Here is a 12983-nt window from a genome sequence, read left to right as displayed (position 1 = left end):
ATGATTAAGCATGGCGTGAATTAATGTTGACATGCTCGTTCGTATAATTAATTGGCATGCATTTGTGTTGACTTACTCAATATACTAGGCGAAGTACTTGGTGACATAGGTTTGGAGGATTGGAGTCTAGACTAAAGAGGAGTTCAGCTTAGGGTTAGGTTATCCTAATAAAGTTTGAACTCTTGAAAAGTTTTGTTCAAGATAGTTTGTTTTAAAGAGTATAAACAGAGCCGTATATTAAATAGAACGGTGATTCAAGAGGATTGTGCTTGTATTATGCATATTTGAATTGGATATACTTTGCTTTCTTGTTTTAGTGGATTAGAAATCTAGACGAGATGTTGCATGTATATCGACATTTCTCTTTTAAGGCAAAGAGCGTAGAGCATTATCTTGTAAGAAAGAAAACTCAAAGGAAAGCTAACACCCGTCTAGGAGATTTGGTCTCCATCAGTGGCTATTACATGCTTAAACAAAAGCTCAAAAAGGTAGACAAAAGGCGAACGGAATTTTAACTAAAGATAAATACACTGTACACAAACATCCTTAATCCAAAGGCGTACATGTAAAACAAGAACTCAACCGCTCAGTGTGAGCTTCATCTTCTTCATATGTACAAACAAAACCCCACAACACAATCTATGTAATCTGTAACCATTGTGGGCCTCACTCACCTGAGACACTTCATCATAGTTCTCCCCTTCTAATAGCTTCAAGTAGAGACTAGATTTTGACCCGCCCTTAAGAGGGCGGGTTTATTCTTGTTTTAAATTTAATTTTTGATATTTATTTTTTCTTTCTAATTTTTTTTGTAATCATACATGTGTATAAATTTTAAATAAAATATATTTTACTAAATAATATCAATTTAAAAGTTGATCCAGTATACGCACGATTAAGGTAGGGTTGCGGCTTGAACTCGCCCCGCTGACCTGCGAACCCGCGGATTTTAAATTTTGTTTTAGTTAAAAAATATCGCACAATCCGCAAACAAATAATTTTGTACCCGCACCCACTCCATTTAATTTTGTGGTTATCTGCGAGTTATATATATATATATATATATTTTTTTAAAAACATACTTTAGTTTAATTGTTATAAATATATATATATATAATAAAATATTTATACATTATTTAAATTTTAAATTATTATTTTTAAATCCTGTATTTTTAAAAATATTTACTTTTAAATTTTTGTTTTTTAAAATACTTTGCGGTCGACGGGTAGCCGCGATCCAAAATCCCCCAACCCACACTCACCCGCATAAAATACTGATAACTCGTACCCGCAATTCGATTTTTCAAATAGTTGGACCAAACTTATGATAACTTCTTAAAAAGACATATATATTTTTGTTTTATATTTTCAAGAAATATAATATTTATAAAATTCAAGTTATAACCAGCAACAAACAACAAATTGTCGTCCATTCAACAAACTGCCACTTATTAGTTTGGACTCTTTTGAAAAAAGTTGTGTAACTGTTTTTTGACCAGTTAGTTGTTATCTGCATATTCCTAAAAATAGTAGTTTTTTCGACCAGTTAATTGTTGGCGTGTTTTTTTAAAATAAGGTTAAAGGTTAAGGAACTATATTTATATGGGCATATAAACGGTTATATATTCTTGTTTTTAGTTGGACTAAACTAACATCAAGATATGTTCTAAATTTAATAGTATTGATTATAAGTTTATATTTTGATTTATTTTAGATTAAAGTTACTTTAATGATAATTTAAGATATGTACAAAATAGTATACTACTCCGACAATAAACTATTTTTATCAGTATAAAGTTTTTATTTATTTGATAATATATTTAAAATCATTTAATTGTCATGAGCCTTCAATTCATGAGAATAATTTTGTTTCATTTTGGACTTCGTTCACGGTTTCACATTTGCAAAAATTCTTTAAATTTGTTTGGTTGATGGGTTTCACAATTGTTTTTAGTATTTTTATATATGTATATAATTTTTATTGAGGGTAAATACATAAAAGTTTAACATTGGACTTATGGTTATAGCCGGCTTTAGATGACCCAACACATCGGGTTCAAGTAACTACTGTCCTTATTTTATCTTTTTTTTGATTTTCGTTTAATGAATAAAAAATTGCAGTTTTGTCTCCATCTTCAACCTGAAGAAGAAGTAGAAAACACAAATCCATGGCAGCTAGACAAAAATTTATGGTTCGATGGTTCTAACATCTCAACTTTTATTGGATTTAAGAAAAAAAGTGATAGCTCCAATCTTAATCATCAGATTTAGAGGAAAAAATCAAAATTATTTGAAGTTAAGACCTTTCCGATTTTTGATGAGATTTAACCAAATCTGCAGCGACAGAGCTCCGCCAACCGTCGGCGATTTAGCAGTCTCCAGGACGTGTTTTAGAACAGAAACAGAAGCAGTTTAGAAGTTTTGAGTGATATAACTTCCCAGATGACGTGATTTTTCTATTTTTTTTTAATTTAGAATTGGTTTAGCAGTTATACTAATATGTAAATATAAACAGTTACAATAGGTTTTGTATTTTTTTAAATTGGACATAACTTAATATCAATTGGACATGTTGAAGAATTAATAGAATAAATATCAGGTGGTTTCTTACTTAAGGTTTTACTCACTCCACCGTGATCAGTTTCTGCCTCAGACCATTCTTATTGGTCATCCCCTGAGACATCCCTTAAGGGAGGAGGGGACCACTAAACACTAGGACCAAGAAGAGAAAAGGGAAAAAAACCCCTAATTAAAGGATGGTCCTTAGTTACAACCGACCAAAAAAAAGGAAAAAAAAAAACAAAGCCAAGGGACATGAGACACAATCCCACCAATAATGATGCTCTCAGAGCTAATATCATCAGACGAGAGAAGCCGTCTCTGTGGTGTCATATAAGGTCTAGAAATTAAAATAAAATAATCACTAAATTCTAAATCCAAAGATGTTATATATATTTGTTTGAGTTTAGTAAATGCTATTTTATAAAAATTTCTCTTAATATACTAATCTTTATATATGAAATAAGACTATAAATCAGTTATTTTCTCACATCAATACGCGACCTCGTAGACAAACTGAACTACAAATGCCAGACTGTTAGCGATTACATTAGTAATAGCGATTTGTTTTATTAGTTATGTCTCAAAAGTTGAATCCGACAATCTTTTTTTCAACGCTACACTACGAAACGAAATAGGGTTGATGTTTGCATTGCATGGAAATTAGGAAGTCGAAATTTTAATTCTTGGTTCACAATTATTCCTACACTTGACGACTTATTGCTATTTATTCATAGTCGTTGGACACTCAGGACGACTTGTCCATTATGATTCATTCAACTCTAACCTCGCTTTCTTGGTCCAATTTTTAGCTGGGCTTAAGTCTCCACCAAAAGAAAGATATGCTACAATTAATTAAAAAACCTTTGACCAAAAAAATAAATTAAAAACCTAATTTAATTTCAATAATATCTTTTGGATAATTTAATATTTTTTATATTGTTTCAATTTTGTTAAGAGTATATCATTTTTATAATTCGTGGTTTTGAAGAAAAAAAACATTACAAATAAAATTTGTTTCTTTATTTTAAAATATGAAAACGGGTAATTTAAACACCAAAACTATATTTAAAACTTTTAGCAATTATTGGATATATGCATGGAGAATACAGAAAAAGCTTATAAGATATTTATAACTTGATTTTCTTCATTCTCCACGTGACAAGGAAAAACGGTGAGTTTAATTATTTTATCTTTTTGTCTTTTACTAGATCATTTCGTTTCCTCTATGGTTGAAAATCGACTTCGAAAAGCTTTTTAATTATTTTTGGTGAATGAAAACTTATTATTGAGAAAGAAAAAAATATGTTACAAAAAAAATATTTTTGTCTTTACATCATGACTGGTTCCAATTATTTTCCGTTTTTATAGAAAATAAATAAATATGGTCCCGTACTTGCATGCAATGCAATGCAAGTCCTTATATAAGAAGGAACTTTCAAAGCTTATTAACAATCCACGACATGCTTAATTTCTCAATCATTAGTTGAAGAAAAAATGCAGGTTCGATTCTTTATCATTTGTTAGCATATTGTTTCTCAATTGGAAGTTTCTAAAATATATATATATATATATATATTGGTTTTCAAATGGCTTTTTGCTTTTATAAATTAGCAATAGATGAAACGTCATTTACTATCCTAATCAAGTGCTGATTATGTATGATTCTACATGATAGAAAGCTGTACTGAAATTGGATGTTTGCTGTGAAAGAACCAAACAAAAAGCTATGTCAACAGTCTGTTGTCTATCAGGTACACGATGCAAGAACACTCAGCAATGATTAATTTAATATAAATACTTTTTTACTATTTTTTATAAAATATATTTTATAGCTTAAACCTCAGGATTCTATCATGTAACTGATTAAGTCATAACTATATTTTGATTTGTAAGGAGTCCAGTCGGTAGACGTTAAGGAAGGTAAACTAACTGTGGTCGGAGAGATTGATGCCTTTATGATTGTGAAGAAACTGCAGAAGATATGTTATACCGAGATAATCACGGTTGGGCCGGCTAAAGAACCCGAGAAGAAGCCTGAGCCGAAACCTGATCCGAAACCCCAAGAAGTAATTTGTCACTATATCCCCACATGTTTTCCACCTTACTATCATAATTTCAACGGATGTGACCACTAAAATCCCCATGGTTGCGTAATCTCATAAAAAGAAAAAAAAAGATTGGACCAAGTCGGTACCCAATTCTACCCTTATAGTCATTTGTCATCAGTTTCTTTGTACTCAATGGTTTTGCTATGTTGTTGCTGTAATGCTCTAAAATTTAAATATAGTTTGTAAAAGTGCAACATCCCACTTCATGGTATATGAAGGTGTACGTGGAAAAGTTTTTAAAAATTGATTTGTCTACTTATACATCAAAATACTTTTATTTTCAGTTATTAGTCTTGATAGAACTTCAAAGTTAGGTGTATTTCAACATGAATATTATACTGGATGGTGAACTATTGGGAAATGGTCTTTTAATAATGCGTAAGTGAGGCCAAACACATAGAAAGAATAATCTTCCGAGCCTTTTAAATAATGTACCGGCTCTCAGATGAAGATGAAACCCCCAGACCGAAAGAAGAATCGTGGAACCCACTAACCGTAGTCGAGGCATTACAACAATATTGTTTGAAAAGAAAAATCAGATATTAAAAGTAATATTTTCAAACATTGTTATTTCTGCATGATAACAAAAAATCTACTGAGCCTCTTAAAATAACGTACCAGTAATCCGATGAAAACGAAAAAAGAAAGTTTCAGGGAACCCACTAATCGTGGCAGCCAGACTTTACGACAATATTATTTGACAGAAAAGAAGATCGGATATTAGTTCTCAAAAAAATATCAGATATTAAAAACCATATCTTCAAACACCAAAAATCTTTTTACGAAATAAAATCGTAATGCCTTGATCTAAACATGAATCTCAAAAATCGAATAAGTTTGATTTTTAAAATTTACTTGAAAATTTGTGGATATAAATGAAGGGTATGATTGTTATCGTTTCCAATTAGCACAGCTCGCTTTTGAGAAATAACAATGTTTGTGTACCGGTAAATGATAACAAAACAATCTTAACCAGCGGGGTTAGCCTAGTGGTATTTGAGAGAGCTTCGGCTTCAATACGGTCACGGGTTCGATTCCCACTGGCCACACGGCCTAGTGGTATTTGAGAGAGTTTCGGCCTCAATACAATCTACTGAGCCTCTTAAAATAATGTACCAGTAATCCGACGAAGACAAAAAAAAAGAAAGTTTCAGGGAACCCACTAACCGTGGCAGCCAGACTTTACGACAATATTATTTGAAAGAAAAGAAGATCGGATATTAGTTCTTAAAAAAATATCAGATATTAAAAACCATATCTTCAAACACCAAAAATCTTTTTACGAAATAAAATTGTAATGCCTTGATTTAAACATGAATCTCAAAAATCGAATAAGTTTGATTTTTAAAATTTACTTGAAAATTTGTGGATATAAATGAAAGGTATGATTGTTATCGTTTCCAATTAGCACAACTCGCTTTTGAGAAATAACAATGTTTGTGTACCGGTAAATGATAACAAAACAATATTAACCAGTGGGGTTAGCCTAGTGGTATTTGAGAGAGCTTCGGCCTCAATACGGTCCCGTGTTCGATTCCCATTGACCACATGGATATGGGCCCATTGCTTTCGGCTCATTTGAATGCCTACGAGAGGATCTATCTGTGGATTATACCTCCACCCGGGGATTAGACTTGTGTCATTATTGACATGATCTATCTGTAGATTATACCTCCACCCATAGATTAGACTTGTGTCATTATTGATTCGGGTTTAACCGTTGTAGTTCAAAAAAAAAAACAATCTTTTGAGCCTCTCCAGTCGTCGGATGAAGATAAAACTCACAGATAAATTTTTGCGGAAATCACTAACTGTGGCAGTCAAAATCACAGACCGAAAGAAACCACTAACCGTGGCAGCCAAGGCATTACGATAATACTGTTTGAAAAAAGAAAACCAGATATTAAAAATCCTATTTTCTAACACCAAAAATCTTTTTACGATATAAAACCATAGACCTCGATTGGGAAGGGCCGTAGAAGCTGTAAACATACACAATCCCTTTGTCATATCTTTCTTCAATCTGCTCTTTTGTATAACGACAAATCTTTTGCTCGTTTTCTGATCGAAGGACCAGCTGAATCTTACACTCATACTCTGCTCCCCTAGAACAACATCACTACAGCTTGGTTTAATATATAACATAAGGTGTCATTTAGTTCATCGCATCATAAAATATAAAGGACATTCAAATTGGTTTCTAAGCATTAAACCCCCAGTGGAAGCACTGTAGTTTAGTGGTTAAGGTTTAAAGGTTTCTACACCCAGGTCTGGAGTTCAAACCCCAGGCTATGCAATTTTTTGCAGATAAATCCAGGTTTCAAGTCCCGGAGAGAGTGGTTCATTAAACAATTATGCAGATTAGGGAAGAAAAGTTTACAAGAGATCTACAACATGGTGCAAGTTAATCTGGTCAGACGTGGATCTTCATAGGACGGCTCAGGTGATGCAGTTAGGCGTAGATCTCATAAGGCAGATAGTAGTGTCGGTTGTTGAATCGTCTATATAATCTTTCTCATATCATAATTGTAATATCATAATGAATCAGCGTTAAAAAAAAAGCATTAAACCCCCTATGTCCATCAATTCAAATACCGAAAGCCCAATCTAAATATAACACTCGTTATTTGCGCCAAACCGAAATAACAATACTTAATCCATAAATCCCGCAATTGGTTTCCATCTCCAACGTGTATATCTCTCAAGTATGATAGTGCAAGCATATACACAAAACAACAAAAAACAGAAGATCTTTAAAAACAGTCATATGAACATCTGTTCCTCCCTGGGAGTCTGAGTTCCATACTTCAGATTCAAAAGGAAATGAGTTCTCATTTGAAGAACATAAGATATCTAGCTGATTTCAGATATGTTTCGCTATCTTCTTAAGTTCTTTTGCAACGTCTATCATGTGAAGCTCGTTTTCTCCTTGTCTAAATCGTACACATCTTAAAGCAAGCTCAATGAATGCTTCCATTTGCGGTATTAGATGCTCAGGGATGTCTCCGTTTCTCACTTTCCAACATCGACGGGTCTATCAGTCCAGTCAAGAGACCTCGATCCACCAACTTGCCAACATAGACAGGCGTACAGGAAGATAAACATCAACTTCCGAAGTATATTCAGAATTCCCTGTAAAAAGCATTAGCATGATGATCCCAAGGCTATAGATGTCAACATTCTCCGTTACTAAACCTGTATTGAGGTAATCTGGCTCGATATAGCTTGATGTTCTGCAAACCATTTCATTTACACTCGATTCTACTTCTGGAATCAGTTTTACTGAGACTGATCCTCAACCTTAAACTCCAAGGAAATGGTCTGGTGGGTCCATCCCTTGCACGTTTTATACAGTTTAGAGCTCCATTTTCCGGGTATTCACACACGAGAATGGGATGTTGGAACTCTAGACAGCAGCCCAGGATCTTGAGAACATTCTTATGGCTACTCATCAAAGATGAGACAGTGATGTCACGATACAAGTTGTCAGCTTCAAAAAGGGTACAGTCTTGGTATGTCTTGATCATTACGAGTCTGTTTTCAATCATGCCTCTGTACCACACGAATCTGTCTTCGGAGACTATATAGTGCCAGTCGAAGTGGTTTGTGTGGCTTGAATAATTTGGTGGGAAGAAAACGTACGGATGGGATTGTATATACCTCCTGAAGATGCAATGAGTTCCTCCAACAACAAGCTTCCATTCTTCTAGAAATGCTCCTCTATCTTCTTCCTCTTGAACAAACACAACATCTCTAAACACAGAATATGAGATTGGTAAGAAATGGATCGCAAGAAAAAAAAAAGAGAGACGAACAGGCCAAGTCAACTTTGGTCGGCTGTGGTTCGGTATGACATTTTTATCAAGTCAACGGAATATACTCTTTGATTTTGTCGCACGATTTCTAGTTAGGCCTTGTTAGCACTAAGAGGCCTACATATAAATTTGGTTCTAATAACTAATGGTCAGATTTTTTTCTCTTCTGCATTTTCTAAACCACATTTATTTAGGCTTAGGATGGTGATAATGGATTAAATAGTGTGAGAGACAGACATATTAGAAACTATGATACGGTTCACGTGTGGTTTATGTGAGAGAAATACATATTATGAAACAACTTTAAAACTGTCACATTCTAATTTGAACCTAGAATGAGTTTATTCACGTGTGGTTTATTCACCATAATAGCATAATATATCGAGCGTTTGATATTCAAAAACCCTCAAAGCTACACATACATGCATTTTAAACATTAATTATTTTTTGAACTAGCACTTTAAAAATTTTAAGTGATATTTTTATCATAACAAACCTCCAAAGAGGTTTATTTGTTCTTTAGATAACAAGTACTATTCATTTTCTAGGTTAAAATGACAACGTGACAGTTTTTTTGAAGTTGATAAATAAATAATAAAAATACATTAAAATTTTGAAAAACTGGAATAAACTCAACAATTTAAAAATTCAAAAATTGAAATTTAAACATAAAAACAAAATAAAATATTTTTTAAAATATAAAAAAATGATAAAATATATTACAAATTTCAAAATTTTATTTTTAAATTTATAAATCTAAAATCATTTTGAAATCTAAAAATTCTAAAAGTTCAAAAATAAATCTAAAATTAAAATTTCGAACTTAGAATTGAAATTATTAAATGACAATCATCAAATGACAATATATTTTCATGTAATGATTGTGATTAGCCCTGCGATTTCGTTTTTCCAAAACCGAACCGTCGGTTTTCGGTTAACCGAAATTTTGAAAATAAATTCTGAAATTAACCGAATTAAATTTTGTTGCAGTTTGGTTATCGGTTATTTTGGGTTTTCAATTATACTTCCGAAAATAACCGATCTTTTGGTTTTCAATTAATTTTGGTTTAATTTTCTTTTTAAAAATCGAATATTTTTGGCTAAACTCGGTATTTGGTTAAATTCAGATATTTTCGATTTTCCTGCTAATTTTGGTTCGGTTTTCGGTTATTTTTGGATATTTTCGTTTTTTTTAAATCGAAAACCGGACCAAAAACAAAATTATTTTTTAAAATCCTACCGAATTAAACCGAATTGAAAACTGTAACCGAACCAAAAACCAAAAAATGTGGTTCGGATCGGTTCGGCCCATTCGGGTCGGATAAAGACCGCATGCCTAATTGTGATGTTTGTTGACGGTTTCTGAAAAAAAAAAATTTGATGGTGGCGAGTTTTGATATTGTCATAAGTAATGTTCACTGTCACTGGAGGAAACTTTAAAGCATAATCACGATGAGGATGAGGATCATGGAGATGGGATCTTGTGAAGATGTTTCATCTGTCTTTCTTTTTTTTGGTTTTTTTATTTTTTTTTGTTAACTGTGAAGATCTGGCAATCGAAGTCAACTGCCTAATTTCAAGAGATCTGTAGCATCTATGTATTCTTTCAATTCTCTCTAAGACTCAACTCTCAGTTGTGCCAAGGAAATAAGGCAGTAAGTTCCTTAATGTAAAAGTTGCAGAATTCCTCAGTAAGCCCATATATAATCCTCAGTGTCTCATTTGGTTCTATCGAGACATTTTACTCTTGTCCAGTACATTTGTTGATCCCTTGGAAATACTTTGTTTTTCGTGTTCAAAAAAAAACTTTGTTTTTCAATCAACAACCTGCAATTCCAACTTATTTTCTTATTAACTAAACAATGTTTTAATAAAATTCACGGTCTATATTATAGGTTCATCCGTTGGAGATTCCACCATTTCTTATATGTGGCAATCTGAGATTTCCAGTGCTTTGTTAAGAAACTTTAATTCATAAACGACTATATTTTTTAAATGAACCTTTTCAGTCTATAGCTTATGTGAGAATTCTGGTTTCAAATCAAGCTAGTCAGCTACTCCGAGTATGACATCGCTCAATTAAATGACCAGAATAATTCAACACAGCCAAATAAACACAACAATTTTCTATATCAATGACTAGGCGGAAACAAAATGTTTCAATAGTCTAACATGATATAAAAAGAGCCATCCTTTGCTAATAATGAACTCACCTGTATTAGTTCCAATTCTGGGTCCTTTCAATGTGTCAAACAATTTTCTTTTGTGTTACTTAAAACATAACAAAATCATTCATTAGAAAAATACCAGATTTTAAATATAAAGTTATATTTAAAAATTATACAGAGTAAACATGAAACAAGAATCTAAATATATATTTTTTTAGATATGTGTTTTTCTTTCAGATCTATGTTTTCTTAGGATTAAAAAGCAACTTAAGGACAAACAAATGAAAACCCAACATCTTTATAATCTATAAAAGGAAACCGTTTTGACTTCAGTCCCAGTTAGATTTCACTTCAGTGTTCGTTTTGATATATGTGTCTTACGTGACGGAATATGTCAACGGGGTCAAAAATCACCGTTGTCCAAGTCGTTAACGCGGCCTAATAATGAGCAAGTGACACATCTTCCTGTTGTTTTCGTCGTTGCCTCGTTCACTCTTTTTGTTGTCCTTTGCAGTGCTTTTATTATTAAAAATAGAAAGAAAAAAAAAGTCTTTTTGTGGGTCATATATTAAATTCCACGCATATTCCTTTGTAATCTCTATATATAATAGATACCTTTGGACTTGCTATTGTCATCAAGAAGCTTTCAACATCTCAACTTACATCTCTTCTCATTCTCTCTTTAAAAATATATCGGAGATTTCTGAAGCTATTCAATAGTTTTCTTGAGCTATGACGTCCCAGGTACACCCTTTCTTTCATATATATATTGGCTCTTGAAATAATTAAAATATAATGTACTAATGTTTTACTGATCGCTATATATAGAAACTGATCAACTATACTTATATTTTTTACAATTTGCAAAACTGATCTCTGGTTTCAATTTGACAGAAATCTGTGTTGCAATTGAGTGTTCACGAGGAAAGAATCAGGAAGAAAGTGTGGGCGACCGTTTCTAAATTTTCAGGTATTTTTTATAAACTTCAACATTTAAAATATGATCATTTGTTTTAATAAGTTGGCAAATTGTTAAAAAATGTAGGGGTTACATCGATAGCAATGGATGATAAAACCGGGAAAATGACGGTAGTTGGTGAAGTTGATGTACCCGTTATCGTGAAGAAGCTAAGGAAAATATGTAATGCAGAACTCGTTACGGTTGAAGTTGTTAAACCACCTGAGAAAAAGCCTGAACCGGAGAAACCGATTCCAGCTAAACCCGCCGAAATTGTTGCCTTTCCAGTTACACAGTTTAGCCACCCGTACCAATATCAATATTCATATGCAAATTCTTACTATCAACCATACGATAATTACAGAGTTGTGGTGGAGGAACCAAATACTTGTGTGGTTATGTAATTTTCTAGTTCTCTTTCAATAAATTCAGTTTTGGTTGATGTTAATAAAAATCAATTTTGGTCAATGGAACATTTATTTAATTCAATTTCTATGAAATACTTAATTTTTAGTTGTGATATTGAGTTTATTTATAATAAAAATACAATTTCTGTATGATAAAAATGTAATGCACGATATATGTCAATTTAAGTCTCACATTAAAAGTTAGACAAAGAAAAAAGAAACTCTAATATATAAATAAATGTCAGTGGACTTACCTCTTAAGCTTAAAGTGAACAATATCATAATATAAAGTTAAACACTGTTTTTACAATCCCAACAATTGGTATCAGAACGGTTTGACAAAGAAAGGCCAAACTATCCTTCAAAATATGAATGATAACCATCGAATTAGGTGAAAGTTCAGTTGTGGGAGGATCATCTTCAATTCGTTGGAAGGAAGGATACAAGATGAATATGGTATTTAGTTTTGAGGGAAAGAACGAGAGATGTCAATTTAATTCTCAAATTGAAAGTTAGACAAAAAAAATCTAATATATAAAGAGATGTCCAACTCTAAGTACGAGAACTTATAGAAATGAAACCAAAAACAAACTCATGCAAACTTACCTCTTAAGTTCAAAGTGGACAATATCATATTAATCGGATAATAAAGAGTTAAATATGGACTTGGACGATCCTAACAATGCATACGCTTTTCTTAAATTTTTTTGTACTTTTAATCATCTAGTAATAATTTTATCGGGGAAGGCAATTCAGCATTATTGCAGGATAATAGAAGATGTGCATTTCTTTCAAGAGGATGGTCCCAAGCCAGGTTTGAAGAATACTCAGCATAACGTGACATACACTCTTTACGTTGAGATTCACCGTTCACGCATGGTAAGGAATGAACGACCAATGAGTGAAGGTAGCTAGACCTTACAAGAGATCGCACAATGAATAACAACGATCAATGAAACAAGGAT

At 32.5% G+C, this 12983-nt stretch overlaps 2 protein-coding genes and 1 pseudogene across 2 annotated transcripts; 2 read left to right on the top strand and 1 right to left on the bottom strand.

The window, feature by feature from the left end:
- The first annotated feature begins 4022 nt into the window (after positions 1–4022).
- On the top strand, positions 4023–5023 carry LOC108840994 (heavy metal-associated isoprenylated plant protein 12). Its single transcript, XM_018613788.2, has 3 exons — positions 4023–4062; positions 4238–4313; positions 4456–5023. Exons 1-3 carry the CDS (start codon positions 4057–4059, stop codon positions 4695–4697), a joined length of 324 nt encoding a protein of 107 aa, XP_018469290.1. The 5' UTR covers positions 4023–4056; the 3' UTR covers positions 4698–5023.
- Positions 5024–7460: 2437 nt separating this feature from the next.
- On the bottom strand, positions 7461–8421 carry LOC108838636 (non-functional pseudokinase ZED1-like; annotated as a pseudogene).
- A 2866-nt stretch (positions 8422–11287) lies between these two features.
- On the top strand, positions 11288–12131 carry LOC108840991 (heavy metal-associated isoprenylated plant protein 13). The gene is made up of 3 exons (XM_018613783.2): positions 11288–11397; positions 11548–11623; positions 11699–12131. Exons 1-3 carry the CDS (start codon positions 11386–11388, stop codon positions 12013–12015), a joined length of 405 nt encoding a protein of 134 aa, XP_018469285.1. The 5' UTR covers positions 11288–11385; the 3' UTR covers positions 12016–12131.
- The last annotated feature ends 852 nt before the right edge of the window (positions 12132–12983 follow it).

Source organism: Raphanus sativus, chromosome 2 (genome assembly GCF_000801105.2).
Source record: "Raphanus sativus cultivar WK10039 chromosome 2, ASM80110v3, whole genome shotgun sequence".
Taxonomy (NCBI): Eukaryota; Viridiplantae; Streptophyta; class Magnoliopsida; order Brassicales; family Brassicaceae; genus Raphanus; species Raphanus sativus.
This window is presented reverse-complemented; position numbering and strand designations above follow the sequence as displayed.

Coding starts and splice junctions, on each gene's coding strand:
- LOC108840994 (XM_018613788.2), top strand. Junction 4,314..4,455: donor AACAGTCTGTTGTCTATCAG/GTACACGATGCA, acceptor TTGATTTGTAAG/GAGTCCAGTCGGTAGACGTT.
- LOC108840991 (XM_018613783.2), top strand. Junction 11,624..11,698: donor GACCGTTTCTAAATTTTCAG/GTATTTTTTATA, acceptor TAAAAAATGTAG/GGGTTACATCGATAGCAATG.